The sequence below is a fragment of the Pygoscelis adeliae genome, unplaced genomic scaffold (assembly GCF_000699105.1).
Source record: "Pygoscelis adeliae isolate BGI_AS28 unplaced genomic scaffold, ASM69910v1 Scaffold286, whole genome shotgun sequence".
Taxonomy (NCBI): Eukaryota; Metazoa; Chordata; class Aves; order Sphenisciformes; family Spheniscidae; genus Pygoscelis; species Pygoscelis adeliae.
This window is the reverse complement of record NW_008825076.1, coordinates 1458580-1481392: the sequence shown is the minus strand read 5'-3', so window position 1 is coordinate 1481392 and position 22813 is coordinate 1458580. Positions and strand designations below refer to the sequence as shown.

Below are 22813 nucleotides of genomic sequence, written 5' to 3'. Positions count from 1 at the left end.
GGTAAGCCACAGCTACAGTAGATAAGCTACTGTAACTGTAAAAATGTTAAGAAAAAAGGACCATAAAAAAGATAAGTAGCTCTGACACTATAGAGAAGTGACTTTTTTTTGGACTTTGTAAACATTGTAGATTGGGTGTGTTGTTTTTTTTAAATAAGAGCCAAACTATATGTGTATGTAATTATTTCTTCACATTGCATGGAAAGTATGGACATTTATTTCACAGTAACTGATAGGCTGTTCTTCACATTTGTAGGTGTAGAGTAAAGTTTGGAGGAAGAGATCCCTTCAAACTTATTCAGTCCTTAAACCTCTCTACTCTCTGTGAATGACATCAAATGACATCTAAGCAAAGGGTAGCTAAACCCGTATCACAAAGTTAGAGAGTCATTAGTAATTACCTGGCTGGGATGGAGATAATGGAAAGCTCCACACTCTGCTCTAGGTCTCCTCAACCAAAGCATTCCCATAACAACTATACCTTCCTGCCATTGATCTCTTTCTGACAGATTATAACCTGTTTATATCTGTTTCTTTGCTCTACAGAAGGAGGAGCGTACCATGCTGGAAGACATCCAGGTCACTCTGACTGAACTGGACAAAGTTGCCTTCTATTTCAAGCAACTGGATGAAAGTCTTGTAGCAAGTGAGTATTCTCTGTTTCTTTGAAGCTCTTTTTTTCTTGTTTGTTTTATGGGTTAATATCTTCCATGATTATAAATCTAACAGACCCTGTCAGACCTGGAGAGCACTGAGCAGCTTCTCTGAAGCACTGTTGCATTCCCTCAGCTTCCACTGCAAACACACAGCACAAAAAGCAGGACTGACATCGTGGGATGCTGGTGGCATGTTCTGTGATTTGTAACTATGGTCTGTGCCAGTGTACCTTACCTGTGTGATTTCACACGCAGGAAGATATGTCAGATGATGAGCAGTTCCTGACAAATGTCTGTAATTCACCACATTACCTAACGTAGAAGGAAAAGTAGAAGGACTGTCCCTCCCCAGCTCTTCTGTGTCCCACCCTGCCAGATCTCTCTCTGTGTTTCCTTACTATGAGATGCCATGAAACAAGATGGGATTTTAATTATTAACCATGTTTATTGTATTAGCATCAAATATCATGCTAGGGCATGCTAACCGTGTATCTTTTTAAGTATAATATTTCAAAGCCTGCATTCTCTCAATAAAGGCTCTCCCTTATTCATCTAATGGTGGAGATGTGAAATGTCATTAGATAATCTAACAAACTCAGATAGCAATGGTTTCGCATTTCTCCTGCTGTGGTAAAGCAGCAAGTGTTTTATCTTTATTTCTCCAGATACTCATGTCTTCTACCACATTGAAGGAAGTCGTCAGGCCTTGAAGGTTATCTTTTATCTTGACAGCTACTACTTCTCCAAACTGCCTTCTCGGTTTCAGAACGGGGGAAGCTTGAAACTGCACATGGTGCTCTTTACAAAAGGTGCCTGTAAAAAGCTTTCTTGAGAAAAATAAGCTAACTGATGATGTTGAAAGAGTCAAAATAAAGAATGACCATGAAGCTCTTAACATAATGCAGCTGAGAACTACAGGCATATTTAAGAAGCAGACGTTTCTATTCTAGGAAGACCTGGGAGTGCTAGATTTTAGAGTAAGACACAGTCATGAGAACAAGATATGCCTGTTTGGGGCTTTTTTATGCCTTCTTGTAAAGGCCATAGAGATATTATATTGGACTACATGGACAATCTGATCTAGTATGGTATCAGGAGATGTTCCCAGGCTATAGAGAAGTGTTTTTAAAAGCATACACCGTGACAGAATCATCTGGGCTGGAAATTGTCTTGATAAGCAAATACTCACACCAAGATACAATACAGGAAATTTCTTTCAAGGGGATAATAATGGGGAGTAATTGCTGTTAGACAGAACTGCTTTCTGTGAAGCTCACCTTTATGATACTACTATATTCCCATACTGGGAAATGCATTAAATTTACGCAGTAACAGAATCAGCCTTGACATGATCCAACAGTCATTTGCTGAGCAATGAGATGATATAGAGATAAATAAATAAATGAATAAAAAGAAAACTAATAACATAGGTTTAGTAAACTGTTTTCTTCTTCAGCTCTGGAGAGTATGGAGGGGCAATCACAACCAGCTGGCTCACCTCTAGAAGAACTTCCACAGCAAATTAATGGTATTTCACTTGAAAAAGTGCAGCAATACTACCGTAAACTCAGGTATTTCATGCTTCTCGTTTTCCTTAAAAGACATTGAAAAGAGCGCTCCTTGCTAAGGACCTTAAAATTTAACGAAAAAGAGATTCCTTTTCTGATGGTTTCTTGTACAAATGTGGGTTTTGGAGATCCTTATTGTGTGGGAAACTTGTTAATTTTCTTCCCATAGTTAAGCTCATTCTGAAGTAGTGCACTGTACAGGATGAAATTCCCATCTAATTTGACTTCAGAATTTTGTGCAGAGCTAAAATTGCGTAAAAAAGGGGATTTGGAATATTTTACTACAGACTGTAAATTACTGCAATCAAAATGGTTCAATAAGAAAGCAGATCTTGAAGTACAAGATTTTTAGCAGAGCCTTCTCAGATGTTTTATCCAAGATAGTATACATACATGTGCTTGAAATGAGACACACCAACTAATGTAGTCCTTGCTGGCCTTTTTGCAGGACATTTTACCTAGAGAGATCAAACTTGCCCACTGATTCCAATACTACTGCAGTGAAGATTGACCAGGTATCGTTATCATGTTTATTTCTACAATAAATTCTCTCATAGAAATATTATCCTACATCTCTAAAATCCCAGCCGTGGGATACCCGTATGGCAGACCTGTACAAACCCAAACACCATTTAAAAAACGTTCTCTACCCTAAAGAAGCCATCTGAATTTCTCTGAAGCTTGGCTACAGTTCTTTTGTTTAGAAGAACATGGGCAGAACTGGGGTAGACGCAAAACCCTTAACTTAGGCACTAATAAGACTCCATATCACCCTGACTGCCCCTGCTAAATATGGTATCTGATCTTAGACAGAGTGAATTAATTTTCCTCTCCCACAGATGCATGAAAATGAACAAACATTCAATTTGCAAGTTATGCTTTATTCACAGTTATAGAAGAAAACAACAGGATCTCATGTAAAGGCAGGCTGTCTAACTGGGGCAGGTGACGTGAATATATGCATGTAAGGCATTAAATACTGCTGCAGGGAAGACAAAATCTTTGCAATTGTAATATACATTGTAAAAAATCTATGTGATTTGTGATAACTGAAAAAAATTGCCCCAAGCCTAAGTAATTGTTTGTATTTTTCCACTTCCAAAGTTCATATGTATTCTAAATAGTTGTTACTGTGTGGCCGTTACTCTTGTGTAGATTATGGTGCTTAGACATAGGATAAAGAATTGTAAATGTCTTTATAACAGAAGGTGTAAGTATGCCACTGATGCATTTTTTTTATTGCTTTGTTTAGCTTATTCGCCCCATTAATGCAATGGATGAGCTTTGCAGGCTGATGAAGTCTTTCATTAATACAAAACCAACCCAGTCAGGATATTCTAGCAGTAACACATCAGGAGCTGGCCTGCTACCCATATCCTCTGAGCTCTGTTATCGACTTGGAGCCTGTCAGATTACTATGTGTGGCACTGGGATGCAGAGGTGAGATTTAAGAAACCTATGTGTTACTGGTGTGATGAGAACTTTTGTCCTTTCTAGAGATTCGAGCAGTATATTTGATTCTGTTCAAAGCAATAGAAAGGTAGATTATAAGGGACTATAATAAGGACCTAAATCTACTGCCATCTTTATTTTAGGGTAGGTTGTGACTTTTAATACTTTTGTTAATAATTAGTATTGACACACACACTTTTTTATGTTTCAGTGCATCAACCAATGCAACTGACTGAGTGACCTCATTGCATATAACTTTCAGGCAACGTTGTCTTCCATCACACACTGAAAACGTAGGAAGTTGCTTAAAAATAGCTTTAGAATCTTGGTGTGTGCAAACATTGATTCTAAACACACCACTGTTCTTCCAGTGTCTCAAAACCATTGAGTAAAGAAAAGATTCATTTGTGAATAACTTTATATAAATCAGTGCAGAAGAGCAGTGAAACATAGCCTTGTAGTAATGATGCTGGAGACTCAAACAATTGCAGTATCTAGGTGTAACGAGACTGGAAATGCCGGACTGAGGTCATTTTAGAGTTTTGTAAGTAAAAAAACTAAAAAAGTAAATATAAGAACACTAGCTAACACAAGTCATCCTTAACAGGTAAGTGTCCTGTAGATACCTATTTATACATTTTTAAATATGATCTGTGATTTTAATATCTCTTGTTCCCATGTTCAGAAGTACATTGAGTGTGTCCCTGGAGCAAGCAGCCATACTGGCTCGAAGTCATGGACTTTTGCCCAAATGTATCATGCAAGCTACAGACATCATGCGAAAGCAAGTAAGTATTTGGATGTGTGTCTGCTACGTGCCACCATTTTCATTCCAGTAACATCATTGTGCAAACACCAATTTATTCCAGTGTGGCACTGTATTTTGTGCACTACAAAACCATATAGCCGAAGTTCCATTAATGTCTGAATAGCTACACATATATTTGACAGGAGCAAATTAACTTTTGCACGTACAGCCATTACAGCAATTAAAATATATCCCTAAGCGTACATTATTTAAAGTGTGTGCTGTGATGGTTAGAAAGTAGAGACTATCCAGTATATTTAAGACAATTTCTGTATATAAAAACCCCAAGTCTCAATCACAGTGTTAAATAGTAGAAATCCCCTAGTGCTAGATAGCAGTGCTCATAAAGTGCTTTGGGACTAATTCCATCTTTAAAGTAAACACAGATGACTAATGTATCCACCCAATGGATTCCAAATCTAAAAGTAGTTAATGGATTCTCAGATAGAAACCATACTCCCATTATAATATTTTCCCCTAAGGATCAGATGCTTTATCGATACTGTCAGTACTATAAATTCTCTGTTTCCTTAGGGACCAAGGGTTGAAATCTCTGCCAAGAATCTGAAAGTGATGGACCAAATGCCACAGTGTGCACCTCGGTAGGTTATTATGTGTCATGCATTTTATCTGAGTGCTGGTTTTATGTTTCTGTAACAATTGTGGAGTTCCTGTTATAACCAAAGATCTCCTTAGCCGCAACAGTGGAAAAAAGAAAAAATTCCTGTTGTTCTTTCTCACTGTACTAAACTAAGTGCACTGTAGATTAATCAGCTTTGCTGCTTACAATTTGCAGATCATTAACTTCAAAGGTTTCTGCATTTTCTGAATAAAACACAACTGATCAGAGAGGAGGGTCTTTTTTGGACTGCTGCTGTTAGTTGGCAAAGCTAGTGATTGACAGCCCTCTGTGGAATGCTTAGAAAGAAAAATTCCTAAATGGCAAATCTGACTGCAGATATGCAAAGATAATTCATAGGCTAATACCATTGCGTGCTTAGAAGAGCTTGACTGTTTAGTTATGGCAGAGCAGGTTTAAGAGCAAGCACTTCAAGTCAGAGTAACCATACAGTAATGCAGCTCTAAGGAAGATCAGTTGCCCAGGGTTAGGTATGTTTTTGTCTAGAAGACAACTTTGAAAAGCACTGTACATTTGTGAATCCTGCTGCACCTAGCGGGAGCTAGAGATGTTCATCATTTCTCTCTACAGGATAAGAATACCTTTATTTTTAAGGGAAGTATCTCTTTCTGGTCAATTTCCCCCCATTTTATATATCCGAGAGAAGAGAATGTTCTTTAATAAACTGTAACACAGCATTTTCCCACAATGGTAGTAACAAATAGTTATGATTTAGATGACAATATATACAGAATCAGTCTGTACAAGTATCAGAGAAGCTTCTGATTCTACTCTTGTTGGCATTGTTTACATGAAGGAAAACAGTTCTGGCATGCAGGAATCAGCATCAGAAAAGATCCAGTAAAGTCTGTGCCATCCCTTCAGATAGAGCGGGTGTATTTGCTAGTGCTAGAGTCCTCCAAAGAACATATTCATTCAGTGTCAAGAAGACTTCCTTAAGACACTGGTATCTTATTCACCCATTAAGACTTCTGAGTTAGTCTAAACAAGCCCCGCCTCTTCCCCCCCCATCTGCTCTGCAAAATTAGCAGTTTATAGGAAATTATTTTAAACTTTAGAGACTGTGATGATGCTTACTGTAACAGTCTGGGCTTGGTTTATTTTCTCAGAGACCTTACAAAGAACAATATTTCGCATTTAGAACCTTATCCTTCTGTTGGATTGTAATTGCTATTTCAAAAAGGAATAAAATAATAGTCTGTGTTGGCTCCTGTACCATGTCCCCAGTGTCATACATCAGCGTTTTAGCAGCATTATTAATGGCCGTACGTTACTTTGGTTCCATTTTTATGACCATAACAGCATGCTATGTTCAAAAAGAAACAGCTTTACAAACAAATCATAAGATGAGGCATTTCTCTTCTTTCGTATACTCTCTAAATCACAATGACAAATTCCAGGACTTGGATTATTTCAGGGCAATAAAGCTCAGATACATGTGTTCCTACATCATGTGAAATAAAACTGAGCAAAGTTAAAAGGAGATCTGGTGAATTAATGTTAATTCTCAGGGTTATATTTCCTAGCATTGAGGTTTGTCAAACTCTGTAGTAGCAGTCTTGAAAGAGAAGTTATAAAAGACTCGAGTTTATTCAAATGTAAAGTAGAAAAAGCCAAGAAAAAGCTACCATAAACAGTCATATATGAATGACAGTCACGATGAGCTTAGGTTTAACCACTGGTCTCAATTTGCTAATCTTGCGATTCACAAAATTTCTGTGAAAACACGATTACTGATTTTAAAGTTTGTTCAACCATGTCAACAAGCACATATGTTCTTTTATCCGTTTGGTATCCTAGGCTGTATGAGGGGTGAACTCTTTCATTCAGGAAAAATGCTGGACTGAGTTTAAAACAAAAGAAATAGAGAGAAGGGACTGTTGAAGACCCAAATTGGGCCAAAGTTAAGGAGGTGTGGTGGAAAGTCTCAAATAGTATTTAAACAATGATTGTAAATACTTTAGTTAATAAATCACTAGTGGCACTTCTAATCTTGCAATTATTAAAATTAAAAATAGTGGTATTCTTGATATCGGATTACCTCTAAAGCTTGCAGAATGATAAATGAGAAGTTGACTCTCATATACTATGCCAGTAACTTTATGTTATCATCCTTATGATGATAGTTAATATCGTACTCTTCATCTGCCTTAAAGACTCTATAGGTTGTGCCAGCCACCTACAGATGGGGATTTGTAGAAGTGAGAGAGGTACCTACATTGCAGCATTGTTAAAGCATTCAGCTATGAGCAGCCCTGTCTGAGGACCGATGCTAACTGAAACTGATGGCGCTGAATCGAGCGAGGAAGAGATATAGCTCTGGTTGAGTAGGAGACGAACCTGCTGGACCCAGGCACAAAGAATCTGCCTTCGAACTTCTGCAGCACGTGCAGGGATTCCTGTATTTCTTTGACTTCTTGAAGAAATTCTTGAAACAAACACCACAGAGCTAAGATGGATGTTACTGCCATTTGCTAGATGCCTGGAAAAGTGACAATTATATTTCAAGAAAGCGCAGTTTTACTGGTGACTCGTTTGTGCTGCCACCTAGAAGTTGTGGACTTCAAGATACGGACTGGTTAAGAAAATCCAGAACGACGCATATCTCTCTCCCTGTACTGCATCTGGCATCCATTTAATTGCCAGCATAGTTTTGGTCAGCGTCCTTGAGCAGTAGCTTCATAAACACCACTTTTTCATGAACTGACCTGCACTTTTGAACAACGAATAGCACAATCTATGGTTTATTCAAACATGAACGTAACGAATTTCTTCTGGAGTAATTTTCCACTTCAGCCCAGTGAGAACCAATCTCTCTATGCTGCAGAGTATACATTCCATAATACTTCTTAACATTACTTCATTTTACTTACTGTAGCTTTCAGGTTTTTGATTAACTCTTTTTACTAATGCCCTATTATGTACTCTGGAAATACAGTACTATTTAAGAGAAGAGATTGGGAGTGAAGGATTTTAAAGGAAACTTTACAAAGGAAAAATACAGTCTTATAATCTGATTATTTGAACAGATGTAGTTTTTAAAACAGGTCAGAAGAACTATACTTATTTATGTGGAGTGGAATATGTGTTTTCGATCATGTTATTATATATACAAGATTTAAATAAAAAATATATTGTTTAAAATGGGACCAATATGCTGGCAATTACACAGCTACTCCCAGTTTACTGAAAAAAAATCTACATTATTTAAAATCTTTCAATATTTAAGTAGCCTTTAATACAGTTATTAAGATGTATTAGGGATGCTTTTAAGTTAAAAGAAAAAGGAATCATGTATATAATGTACTTTATTTTTTCTTGTTTGAAAAATTGTTCTCCATCCTGTCAGTATTATCCTAAGCGCAGTAATTTTTTCCAAATTACTGGCTGAAACTAATTGAAACATGTCAGCAGTCTCAGGACAAAAATAACGTTCTTTTGGAGTGAGTGCCTTAATATGACCACCCGTCCCTAACGAATTTCAATTGTAGCAGGTGTCAGCAGAAGAGTTTATAGAAAACTTACCATTCCTCTGTTTCTCCACAGCCTCATTTAAAACAGTTCATAGTTAGGAGATCCAGAAGCGCTTTGCAGTGATGTATATTCTAGAAAATAAAGGTTTGGGGTTTTTATTTGTGACGTTGTTTGGTTTTTTAGCTGGCTTAATTTCATTTTATTAACATCCAAACCAACTCAAAAACTAAAATTAGACTTCTTCCATTTGGATATGAAGGTCTCTTAAATTTTTTTAATCTACACTTCAACAGAAGGTGGCTTATGACAAGTTTGGGGATGCAGATTGTTCTGAACCTTGTTTCTTAATTTTTTGAGGTTTTTTTTTTCTTCACGCTCAGACTGAGATGATTTTGGGGAAGGAACGTGTTTTGTTTAATCTCTTACATCTGTTTCCTCTGACCTACAGCAACCTGTTGCAGGGAACTAGGACAACCCGTCAATCGCCAGCTGTCAGATACAGGGGTTTGTTACCAAGTATCCATTTTGTACTGCAGCCAGATCATTAATTCAATGCACTTTTTGTTAATTTTGGAAGAGTTACTCTTGCCATTTGCTGTTTGAAGAAGAAATGGATGTTTCTTTACTGAATCCTCAACTGAAAATGTACTTAGTATTATAAGAACTATAGGAACACCCAAAAATAAAAAGAACACATAGGCCAAGATCCTTGCCTTGTCTACATCAGCTCTGTTCAGCGGAACTGCAGCAATTTACACAGCCTGGTGAGGATCCTGGCCCACACTTACGCAGTCACTGTAAACGTTAAAGATGCATAGAAGAGTATCTAAGGGCATTTACACTGTGCACTGTTTTACATTGAAATGTATATGTTATTCTCATTGAAAACGTGATAGAAGTTTTTATTATTAAAAGTTGGTTTATATTATAAGGAAAGAAGGTATGATCTTATTTTTCTGTTACACCCTTTAGCTCCTTAGCTCTAAGTTCTGCCGAACAGTTTAAGTTCTGATATTTGTATGGAGTGATGAGGAGTCAGAAGTTTAAACTGTAAGGGAAAAGTCGGTTTTGATATCAGCTCAAACTGGCAGTGTAGAGCTAAACTATTCCTGTTTGTGCAGTGTTGGCTACAGGTGTGGTTTCATGGCAGAATTCCTATTAAAGTTGAAAAAAAAACAAAACTGTTTTGATCCTGTAAAATTGCAAGGTTTGAATCCAGTGCTGGAAAAAACAGGTTCAAATGGAAAGTAAGAGGGCAATGCACAAGCCAACCTGCAAGTAAAGAGAGTAGATTAGGTCTGCAGAATTTCCATGGCTAAAAGCAAAGTAAGAATCAGGCCTGCCACCACCGAGCAAGCACAGATTTCATAGATCCTGGAGCATCTGATACACTGGAAGTGTGGAAAATATGGAAAACACAGTCTAGATGGAGAATATGGAAACTAGCAGCATGATGGTGTAAGCAGCTGGCTAAAGGAAAGAAGGCAACACTGAAAAGAAAGGGTTGGGTGGCAGCTGCAAGTGGAATTTCTTATGTATCAGTCTTGTAACTGAATTTGCTTAGCATTTTCATTAATTGCTGAAGCACAGATGCTACGAGGCTGGGGTTAATTGTAAACTGGGAGGCACTAATCTAGAGAAGGATCAGGGTACACACAAAAAACAACCACCCGGAAGACTTTGAACACTGAAGGGGATGAAATGAATGGGATGAAATTTTACAGTACAAATATTAGCTCATGCACTTGAAGATTAAAGAAAGTATTTTGCTATATTTCTTGTTAATTGATAATTAAAGGACCTTGGTTGTGGAGTTTGTCACAAGATGACTCAGATGCAATTTGATAGAATCATGCAAGCTCAGCCTGCACTAGGAGACAAATTTCCAGTTCGGATGGTATTCAAGCCACTGTGCAGAGGCCAAATAATTAAGTGAAATTGCAGTAGCTAGATTGTTGAGGAAAGCTACCAAAGTGGTATCAATAAAATGGATACAATTCTGCAAGATAAGACCAGGAAAGCTTGATTTATTTAGCCTAAGACACAAGTATAACTGATGTCTTTAATAACAAGAAGGGTAAAGACAATTCAATCTAAACATAAATACAGCCACAAGGAGAAAAAGGATTACAAGCAATCAGGGGTAACTATTGGCTGAAATTTGTTCTGGACCCTAGAAACTCTTTTTTCCCAATCAGGCTCTGACCAAAAAAAAACCACTTTTGCAAAGGGGCTTGTAAAAGACACAGCAGTGATGCCTAGAGTTGCAGGAGAGCCTCTCAGAGTGGGACAAGGTGGCCTGTCCCAGTCCAGCACCATTTGACTGCAGAAGCTGTATTTGGCTATGGCAGGAGGTAGTGTGAACAGTCCCTGCTTTGTCTGATTTTCTCTGTGGCATTTGCAAAGGTGTAAACTGCTTTTCAAATCCGGGCCTTGGCTACCTGTCAGTATTAGACATTTTCATATTCCAGTTTCACTTACAGACTGAAATACTGGGATTTTTAGATGAGAAACCACAGATTTAGACAAATCTACATCTCATTTCCACTTAGAATAAAAAACATTGAAAAGAAAAACCCACCTGGACTATGGCAAATCCTTTTTCCTCTGTTATATGTTCTTATCAGCAAATAGTGCTAATTTGGGAATATTTTGGCACTAATTATTTCATGGTTCTAAAGTGATTTGAAGATGTAAAACACTAAGACCTAACAATCAGAATTTCAAAGTAAAAATAATTTGAAACACTCCTACTTCCATAACAGCGTATACAGTATTTCATCTGTCATAACACTTGGCATTAGAAATGTCTGACAGCTTCTAAGTACCTGGTCAGGTCATTGGTAAAAGGGAAAAAAACCCCACCAAACAAAAACCCTAACCCAACAAATGGCTCATGAAACCAGCTTATTCACAACAGCACATAGCACATATACTTACTGATATGATATCATTGATTAATCAAATTACCCAGTACAATTTGTATCTAAAACTAGTATTTGTGTAGCACCAGGGTGTTCAAATATAAAGTTCAAATTTGCCATTCAGAGAAGTCTGCAGTAGCTGTTCATCTTAACAGGGAAGAAAAGCCTTCAAACAGCAAAAGGTATTTTTCCTGCTTTTTAGAATGAGAGTGCCTGCTTTGATTAGCACCAAGAAACCATTGTTGTGCTGTTGGGTTCTGATCCTTCTGTTCCTTCCTATGCAAAAATCATTTCTGTTTCGTGTTAAGTAACATAGTGCAATAGCAGTTTTGATGGTACTGTGGCAGCATCACTGCACTACATCGCTAAAGGAGACTTTGTTTAATATATACTGAAAAAATTCTAGTGTCCTTAAGACATGAATTTCCATGCGCTCAGTCTCACCATACCCAACTTCCTTTTCTATACTGAGCGATTCATTTTTCTTCCCTGCTGCAGTTTGGGGAGGGAACCGGGGAGCTATTTTCTTACCACTGGTATTGTGAAGATTCAAAGGAGAAAAATTGTAAGCTACTTTGAAAACTGACAGTGCTTTACATATATAACTAGTTCTAATGACTTAAAAACAGGAAACTAGATGGAAAAAAAAGGATAAACGTCACAAAGACACATACGAAAATCTCTGCTTTTAAATTCCCATAAATATCTTAATTGAGAGCACTTGGTATAAGGAAAGATGACTGAGTATATTTCTGATGTACTTGCTCTGCCCCATTTCAGGATTCAGAAGTACTATGCATTAATACCACCAAGGAACCTAATTTAACATATCTGTTTTCATCAGGGAAGGAGAATAAACTCATATTTATGTGTGAAGTTTCTTCAGACTCCCTTATCTTCATCAGTTCCTACTCCTTGATTTGAAGAATATCAGAATTCAGAACATAAGTAAATGTTAGGTGAATAGTACTTTAAAAATATGGTCTTGGCAAGAGGATATTCAATTTGGATTTCAGAGTAGCACCTTTTAGTTTGTAAAAAAAATGATAAGCCTTTTATCACAGAGTTTGGCATGAGGATAATACTGTTTATTCAAGGTCCTAATTGCCAGAAGCAGGCTCTGATGCACTGTTGCAATCAAGTGCACCAGAAGAAAGATGTGTCAGTGCCTGGACCCCAATCAGCTGAACGGGTTATGCCTTTGTATTCTGAAGCCTACGCTGGCTTCAGTGCTGAATTAAAGATGAAGGACCTGATTATCTTAGAACAATAGGTTTGCTTTTTGTAGTTAACCTTTCACAGACGTTTCTAGATGAGTTAAGACCACAAGATGAAAATCACTGCACTAGTACAATGCCTTAGAACAAACAAATAACTCACTGAAGAGGACAGAGGACTTTTGAAAGGCCTTTATTTTTGCCCTTTTTACAAAGGGTAGAAATGGCCACAGTAGTCTGGCCATAGGTTAGGCCAAATTTAAAAGGCTCTTAAAGGTTGATTGATGATCAGGTATAGGAGCTCAAGTAAGATTGCTATAGCGTTACTGCATTTACAGCTCATTTTGCACCTAAGATCAATTACCTCATCTGGGCAGGGGGGCAATTCTGAAATGACACAAGTTGTATAGTATGTTTTTGCATGAAACAGAACTTTTCATGGTTTTAGGAAAATGTTCCAGAGATGATATTTTTATATCAGCTTATAGGATTAACATTTTCAAATATTTTGTAAAAAGAAAAAATGTACAGAATATTTGAGAGGGTTTTTCCAGTTAAGTTTGAGGGTCTCTAGTGTACTAATAGTGTTATATTTTTCTTTATGTTTCTGTATTTTTAACTAAGCACGTGTATCCTCCATTAAGATAAAATTCTTAATATAATTTGTTCAACTTTCTGTGTTGTATCGTCTAATCCATGTTGTCATTTTAGCATTACTGACCTGTGTGGGTGCTCTGTGTCTGTACGCTGTATGCTCTCTGTCTGTCAGAGTTGAAGTCAAGCCGTTCAGAAAACACTGCCCAGATGGTCATAACGATGCATCTTCTATCAGACAGGATTCAGAGCACTCCTCTTGGATTTGGAAGGTTGAAAGGTATCTGAACAGGAGACATTTCTATTGGGTTATTAAAAATACTTGGGCTATCGCTTTAAGCAGAACCTTTTGAACTTCGAGAAGATTGAGAAAGTAAAAAAAAAAAAAAACCCCTGTATTTGATGGTCAAGTCCTTTTTTGTTTTGTGGGACAAGGGACAATTAAAAGAGCTCTTTCCTGCTGTGTGCAAACTGCATCCTGTCTTTACAGGGCATGAACTAAAGAATGAGATCTACTCCCCCTGCTCTGCAAAAAGAAAGACAAAAACCAGAGCCAGGAAAATGCATTGTTGCCTTCGATTCCCCCAGCTGTGCATCTAAAATTTCCCTTGACCCTGAAACTGAGACAGGTTCTGAGTTTTCCCTCAGGGCATTAAACTCAGCTTTTTATGTTCTGACACTTACTCAGAATACCAAAATTGGCTACAACATTTATTATTTCCATGGTGTATGTGTTGCATCAAGTGCACGGCAATCCAGCAGTTAGAATGAGGAAGTTCTAGACAGCCAGCCAGACTTACCCAGTCACCTTACTCTACTCACAAATGCCTCTTGCCTTTGATGATACACTCAGCTTGTCAGTGGTCTCAGCTACCTTTAAAATGGGAACTTTTCATTTTCCTGTCTATCCAGGGGCTTACCTATGGGGAGACTTTCTGTTCACTGAAGGAATCAACCACAGAGATCAAACCTGCACACCTGAAAGGGTTCAATAGGTTTCCAAGAAAGAAGAGAATAACGTAACAGTTAAATCCCTTCATCCGTGCCTCTGATCAAGATACTATGATTTGGGCTTCCTTGTCTTTGTAGCAATAGAGAGAAACATGTCAAAGGAAAGAGTCAAGAACAGCTTTGTTTGTGGCTTCCTGTGTGGTGAAAGCTGAACGTCTGTTTTGTCCCGTTATTGCATGTTGAGATATGTTAGGTTTTGGTTCTTAGCCAAAAATCACACCATCGAATTCCCCAAGTCCTCAAAGTCTAGTAGCCTGAACATTATTATAAGGCAAAGACAAGTCTCTAGTTTTTAGCAGTGGTTTAATTTCCACTTCACTTGCAAGAAATGTAAAGAGGTGCTACTGGTTCAGCAACTCCTGAACCAGAGATCTGTTTCAGCCTCAGAAGAGTTGACTGTATGACACCGGGACAGAAACCAAAGAGAAACAAACTAAGCCAACATGCCATAGATAGTAGCAACAATGGGCTACTCTCCAAGCAATATTTTATGCTGGAGAAAATGACAGAAATCAGAGATTGAGGCCATTGGTGTATATCTCCCCTCTCACAAGTTATGCAGAGTTGTGTGGTCACACCTCAAGTTTTAGGAGATACTATTCTGTTTCAGAGGCTACTACCCCTACATAGGAGGAAGAGGAAAATCAGAAAAATAAGGTAAATAGGCATAAGGAATTCAAATTAAGAAACAGAGACCTCAACTAGTAAGCTTTCCTTCTGAGGGTAATGCAGATCATGAAAGGGACATTGAAGAATTCTTACAGATCATTAAGATTCCTAGCCCAATGTTTCTCAACCCACCAAGAGCCCAACATTTCCCACTTACTTTATCAGCATCGGTTTTTATAAAGTTCCTGTCCTTTTCACTGGTGAATTTGACTGGCTTTCTTTCCAGCCTGCTGTCTCCTTTGATCCTAATCACCCAGGCAATCAGCTAGTCACTAGAAAAGGAATTAGCTGCTTGCTTATTGGAAATCAATTGAGATGTCTGCATTGTTTTCATTTTCCTGTTCAGGCGAGGTGAGGGGCAGGGACTGTGACTGTGCCAGTTCTTTGCCTTAGAGTCTTAACAGGATGTTCAATAGCCTGGACTCATAAGCTGTCTTGAGCCTTTTTGCCCAGTCTCCACCTGGGCACTACATTATGCTAGGCAGTTTTTTGCTACAGCTGACATATGGCCTTAATCTTCAGTGTTATTTCCAACCTTTTTTGTTGTTGTTGTTATTGTTGTCCTGTGCTCATTAAAAGGCTGGGAGTACTCTTCAGTGATTAACTGAAGATAGCACCAGGGAACATTAACTGAACAGATAGCACCAGGGAATCTTCAAATGAGAACTTGTACAAGTACTCACAGTACTAACCCCATCCATGGCTTACATAGAAGTGACACGAAGTAAAATTCTGCCGCCTTAGAACAACAGGGCAAGAGAGTAAGTAATCCCTGTTCAGAGCAATAGGACTATTTTTAGAAGGTCTCTGACAACTCTTTTTCCTTGTACAGCTACCGGTAACAGTGGCTCACCCAGGGGCATGCTGCTGCTGCTGTTGAGGGTGCCAAGGGGCAATGCTGAAGAGCTGCTGACAAACTCTGCGTGCTACGCTTGCTGTCTGCTCTCAGCTCACCAGCTGCTGTGATCATCTGCAGGCAGACAGCTGCAGACCAACCAGACCAGGACCAGGGCACCCCAGAGACCATCTGCTTGCAAACTTTCCCTGTAGGGAGATCTAGACTTTAAATCTGCCAGGATAGGGGCTGCCTACCTCCTGCAGGCACGAATATACAGGAAGAAATTTTGGGAGAAAGAGACAGTACTTAGCCTTTTTGCCCAGTCTCCACCTGGGCACTACATTATGCTAGGCAGTTTTTTGCTACAGCTGACATATGGCCTTAATCTTCAGTGTTATTTCCAACCTTTTTTGTTGTTGTTGTTATTGTTGTCCTGTGCTCATTAAAAGGCTGGGAGTACTCTTCAGTGATTAACTGGTTTCATCTTACAGATAGCTTTCTATTAAAATAAATGTATGTCTGTCTGTCTTGTATGGGTTGTTCTGTTTTACACTGGCAATTTAACTAATACATCATGATTTCCCCCCGTTAAGCAGCAAATAACAGTTACTCCAGGCTTATCCATTGGTATCTACACAGCTTCAATAAATTACCTCCCGCCTTCCCCCCCCTTTCAGGCCACTGCATTTATGCAGAGAAAGGTGATGTTTGGGCAATGTGTTTGCTGCACTGAACATCTCAGTTTCTAGTTTCAGTTGTGTTCTCTTTATCCCAAGGTCTAGCGAATGGCTGACAGCTTTTTGAGTCAGTACAAAATAATACCTTCTCTATGGAGCAAAAAGAACAAAGATTACCTTTTTGCCGGTTTTCCTCACAATTTAAATGATACCTTGTCGAAATTGTAGTTCTGTCGATTTTTCAATTGCAGAAGCTGTGTCCAGTTCTGCCTGTGATTAAGATGGATTCTCTGAGGAGCAAAAAGATGAGAAGGGTGAAACTGATAAGTGTAAAAATGTAGGCTGAACAGGAAATGTTCCTAAAAGTATAAGTGATAAAATGATAGTACAATCCCTTAGGTGGAGTCCTGGTCACCTGGGACTTACAAAGCACACAATTTGAGTGAGCAAAATCGAGCTATTGAATTAGCTGCAGGAACAAGGGGTAAAACCCATGGGTTGTACTAGTCAGTATGTTACATGATGGTTATAATAATCCCATTGGGGCTTAAGATCTACTATCAAAAAAATTACGGATATAGTAATGTAATTTTTCTTAATATATCATATAGGACCGCTTAGCCATTGGGTTAAACTCTTTACAGTTACATATCAAAAAGGCAGTCCTTTACCAAAGGAATTTAGCATCCAAAAGTTTTTGGAGGGTGTTGGTATTCTCCCCAGTTCCTAACAAAGGAGGCTAGCTAGGTAGACAAGCTAGACAAAAAAAATCCAACAAAACCGATTCTATAGTTGTAAGGCTATACATTCCAGGACCAAATCCTGAACAAATTGCTCAGATTCTCTATCTATTTCCAACTTGATTGAAAAGAAGGCAATAAACCTCCTGATTCTTACACTTCTAAATGGACCTAAACTGTTCCCTATCCTGTTCCAGTTTGTCTCAATAAAGCCGTTTGCTTTAGGATACTTTTTCTTCAGCTTTCTCTCCTATTGCCGGTAAGCAAAGGTAGTTAGCAGCTCCCTGGCTAGCGTGAATAGCAAAGAGTTACAGCTACTTTTCCAGTCAACCTGGAGAAGCTGAACTGCCACTAAATAGGGCTGCTTTTTCTAAGAAGTCAAAGCTCCCCTGGAGCTCTTTAACAATCCCTTCTGGTAGTCATGATTCACCGTTTGAAAAATACTTTTCCATGCCAAAATAATGACTCATTTTGCAAAATGTCAATTAATGCCCTGCAGAGTCTGCAAAAAAATAGGTCTGTTTTTAATGAACTAGGATTAAAATTAGTAATTAATGTTTGAATCAAGTGATTATTTTCTTGATCCTGCTTAAAATTAAATTTGGTTATAAGCACTTTGAAGGCAATGAGCAAGGAATCATTATTATTTAATCAGCTTTAAATTACTTACATAATTACTTACATGAGTGACGTATTTTCATCTGGAGATAATTAAAAATAATTAGTATGGCTTTATCACAGTTTTAATGTGCAAAAATCAAATTCATATTATTAGTGGTGCTTGAATACTTGCTTTTTTGATGGAATTTATCTGCAAATTATTGCACAAAAGTTAATGAAGCTATCACATGAATGCATTGCTTGGAAAGAGTAATTTGGAAAGGATGCATCATTTAGCTCTGATCCCACATGAACTCAGCTCTATTTTATTTTTCAGGGAGTTTTATTAAAGTCTTCTGAATTAATAAGCAATTTTGTAGCCAGTACAACACATAGTGTGTCTTCAAATGTAGGTTCCATAAATTCAGTGGAATCACAATGCTATAGAGTGTCTATAACCCAAACCCAGCAACAACCGACAGGTGTGAGTATATAAATCAAACCAAACAGAAGTTTAACTTTTTAAACAGTGTGGACCAAACATTCACCTAATTCTTGCCTATCTATATACTATTTCACAAATTATCATGCATTCTCTTACTAATAGCATATCATCAGTTCAACTGTCTAAAAGACTTTAGTTAAATAGGAAGGCAAGATTAGGAAAATAGTTGAAGTATTTTTACCTTTTAAAGCAATCTAACTTTAAAATGCAATTTAATTGCCTTTTAAAGCAGTTTAACAGATGGAGATAAAAAGGAGGAGCCAGTATAATGTCATTAGCCAGAAGTGCTTTATGGACCACATGTATTAATATTTCTCATTAGAGAATTACACTAGGGTTTTGAGAGGCAGTCTAGACCATGGCTGTGGTTCACTTATTTTTATGAAGAGGAGATAATTACAAAGTTCAGAACAGAAGTTTGCCAACTGTTCAGGATCTTTGGGGTTTTCACACCTACTTCTTATAACAATCAATCCTTATTTACCAACATATTCCTCTAGCTTTAGCAGTTAGTGAGTGGGTCAGATGAATCTTTTGCCACCAGCTAGTCAACGTAAGGCTATATTTACTGGTGATCTCATATTTCATCCTCTGTTATGCGTCCTCTTGACCACACTACTCTTACCAATGGTGCTGCTGTTATGCCCACCTCTGACATTTTGCTGCAGTGGAATAAACATTTTCCTTCCTTACTCGCTAAGGATATTATCTGTATTACTGGACCTAGGAGGGCCTCCCAGCTCCTAGTTTGAGTGATAGCCAGCTCTGGGTTGAGATCAAGCACTCGCTGTATCTACTTCTCCTCTGACTGCAGTTTCTGACTAGCTTGCAATAATACTGAAATGTGTTTATGTCCACAGCATCCCTACAAAATGGGAAGCACTATTCCACCACTCTACAGATGGGAAATAAGAACAAGATCTCAGAGATTTAATTCTAACTGAAATGACTGCATTAAAATTGTTGGAAGACAAGAAACAAATGGTAGTTTTCATACAGGACAGATGTTAACAGCACTATGCTTCTCGGATCTGTCTTGGGATGCGCCAGGGCTTGTTCACCAATGATTAGAAAAAAGGGGTAAATAGTCTTGTGAAAGAATTTCAAATGATAAAAAGTTATTTAGGATAACAAAATCCAAAGGCAATTGAAAAGAGCTGCAGAAGAATGTTGCAGTAATGACTGGCTGAAGTGATTAAACGGCAACTAAAATTCAGTATGGGTAACTACAGAGTACTGGTCACATGAAAAAAATGATTAGGCATTGGATGTACAAAGTCAGGTTTTAAATTTGATACCCAAGCTTTGGAAAATGTTTCAGAGTTTTTTGTGGACCAGTCTCTGTAAACTTTAGTTTGGAGCTCTGTGGCAATCATAAAGAAACTAGAACAATAGAATTATTAGGAAAGGAAAAGAAACCATAGCAGAAAACCTTATTAATTCCATGGTGCCCCTGGGTCTTAAACACTACAAGAATTATTCTTATGGTTTAGGCCTCCAAACACTTTTGAAGAACCTTGAGAATCTGCATGCAAGCAAATGCCCAGTGTCATATGAGAAGTTTCTTGTGCAGCATAGAAATAACTCCATTTCATAGGAGCCTAGGCTTCCTCTGACCACTGAACCATCCTTACTTTAAAATCAGCCACTGTTGCTCCTGCCCTTCCTCTCTGTATATACCCCAGAAAGCTTCTTATTGAGAAGCTCTGGGCTTCTCCCTCCATCGAGTTTCCTTTTTTTTTTTTCCCCCATTAAAAAAAAAAAGTCAGAAATACTGTTTAGACTCTGCCTTAACTATCGGAGTCTGGTCTCAGAGTGATGAAAAAAAGCCATAGGAAACTACATATTTTTAGCTTCATTCCTCATTACTAGATAACTTTTATTCATGGATATTCATAAAATTGTAAAATACATTAAATCTCATGGAAATATCAGTATTTAGTAGCAGTAAGTAAAAACCCTGCTGGTTTCAACAGCCTTTTTCAGACATAAAAGTAGGCAGGGGGAAAGACTTTATGACAAGTAGCCATGACTTACAAAACCACAGTCCCACTTAGTATGTCTCTTTTTGATAAAGGTTCCAGGAAACTTCCCAATTTCCAATTAGTATTGGAATTAAAGCTACAATTTCAGTATACCTCTGCATTAGCAATCCATAGCAACTACAGAGGCTGTGCATTTACTGACTGATAAATAGCCTTATCCCTCTTTGCATGTGGAGAAATTAAATATAGAGAAGGTTAATTACCATGTCAAGATAGCAAAGGAGAGTACAAGATTCATCTCTTCCTCAGATATATACTCAGTATACAAAATATACTTCTGGATTCGTGTTCAAGGAAAGTCATAAAAGGACACGCATTCTTCTAAATTAATGCTGTATTAGATATGAATCTGAAATTTGCATTGTCATATTTTGAAAAACGGCAGGGGGTGCAGAATTAAAACAAAACAAAAAAAAACCTTAAAGAAATTTCCAGTATCTCTTTACAATTATGCTGTCTATATCTAAAGCTGAAAGGAGAATGCATTAAGAATACTAGGCTAGGTTTTCAATGCTGCCTGGAGTAGTCAGATCCCCTAAAGAGAAAAGAAGTAAATATTCAGTTAGCTCCACTGGGATAAATTGGCTGGTTTTGTCAGTAGGATATTTCAAAAGAGTAATCCATATAGCTATACACACTCACATAAAATAATGAGCTTTCCAAAACAGAGATATATATAGAACTCGGCTTTTCTGCGTAGAAAGATTCAACAGACCCTGTAATGACAAAGCAGGTAAGTTAGTTCTAACTGCCTTAAAATGGCCCTCCCGGTGATATTCTTTACTGCAGTTGAATGACACTCAAACAGATGTGAAATTGTTTCTTCTGAAAGCCAGAGGAAATGAAGGGAATCTCTCCCAGACTTTCTCTCCAAATGAATTTTACCACTTACAAATATGAGTAAGAAGCAAACATGCCAGCAGTCACAGGAAATTGTTTTTGGAAAGCAATTTTTGATCGATACAACTGAATGATCAGTATTAAGGGTGATTATTAAAAATGAATTTCACTGTTCATATCTTTTTGCACATGATGTCATTCACATGATTTGTTGCATAATATCACTCCAGTAATATTACTTTTTTTCCCCACTTGCTCATCTGGAGAAACCACAGATGATGGACTGCTATAGAGACTCCCCATAACTAGCTTCAAACATGTTCAGCCTCATTAGTTTTAGACAGACCAGCCCATAAAAATCTTCAAACATACTGAGAGGTTCCATGTGTGTCCCAAAACCAATATACACAGCAAACTGCAATCTGTGTAAAACTGCAAAATCCCTCAAAATAGATTTAAAAGACAGCACAAACCTCTTCTCCCACTCCTTTCACATTATTGCAACAGTATGACTTGAATGTATTCAGAGTAGTATCACCAATAATGGAAGCTGATGTTAGTAGGTGCTGAAACGTAATGTCTTTTCCATACACTCCAATTACATTAAAGTGGCAGAGGTTTGAGATTGTCAAACTATTCAGTTATTGATTGGCCTTTAGATAGAGAGCATTTGTTTCCAGTTTCTCACTTTAACCCTGTATTCCATTAAACTCACTACAGTTAGCACTCAGAATGAATTGCATTTTGGAAGATTAACTAAGTCAGATGGTAAGGCTAAGTGCACAATCTATTCTCTCTCTTACCAATCAATTACAGTTCATCAGCTCTTGCAATAAAAAAATGAGAAAGGTAAAAGTCTCAGAAAGAGCAGGGTTAAAAGGGGATGTTATGTTTTAATCACCTGTTTTGGTTCCCCCTCCCCCCCGCCCTTTTCCACAAAAGCATCAAGAGCATGGGACTGCCAAAGGGAAGACTGAGACATTCTTTCATTTCCTGATTGAAAATACCATAAGAGATGATTGCTTCACAAAACCACGTCAGGATGCAATTTTTCCTGTTTAAGCCAGCTTCCTCACAGGAAGAACGATCATTTGATATTAAAATTAAAATCACCGCTAAAGGATCAATATCTAATCCTACAGATAAATCCCCTTGACAGTATCTAAAAAGCTTTTCCTAACTCTTTTAAAAATGTGTCTCCACTGAAAGCAGTGAAAGTATAGTCAGCATAAGGGGAAGGAGAATTTGGTTCCCTGCATTCATATCACTGTATACAGCTGTTTGAATCCTGCAGTAAGTGCTACAGTATGATTTAATATGGGATGCTGTAGAACAAAGATGACAATATGCCAGATTGTAAAATAATAAATTCTTTTTTTCTATTTATAGTTTCTTCACAATCTTCTATCTTATATGGAAGACATTTTTAATAAATAACTGTCTTTGCAGAACCACAAAACATCATCACTTTATACATACAACAGTGAGAAGAGATAGGCTGGCATCCACCCATATGATTGACATGTCCTGAAACACTGAAATCCTTAGCTCTTGT

General features: G+C 37.7%; 1 protein-coding gene across 1 annotated transcript in view; it reads left to right on the top strand.

Annotated features, from left to right (window-relative positions):
• PREX1 (phosphatidylinositol-3,4,5-trisphosphate-dependent Rac exchange factor 1) overlaps window positions 1–8701 on the top strand; it is a gene marked incomplete at its 5' end in the record, with an annotated part of 105451 nt that extends 96750 nt beyond the window's left edge. The window contains 8 exon segments of the mRNA XM_009326842.1: window positions 547–646; window positions 1322–1465; window positions 2113–2227; window positions 2673–2739; window positions 3477–3664; window positions 4362–4464; window positions 5019–5086; window positions 7281–8701. Coding sequence (XP_009325117.1) covers window positions 547–646; window positions 1322–1465; window positions 2113–2227; window positions 2673–2739; window positions 3477–3664; window positions 4362–4464; window positions 5019–5086; window positions 7281–7323 — 828 coding nt within the window.
• Between the last annotated feature and the right edge of the window lie 14112 nt (window positions 8702–22813).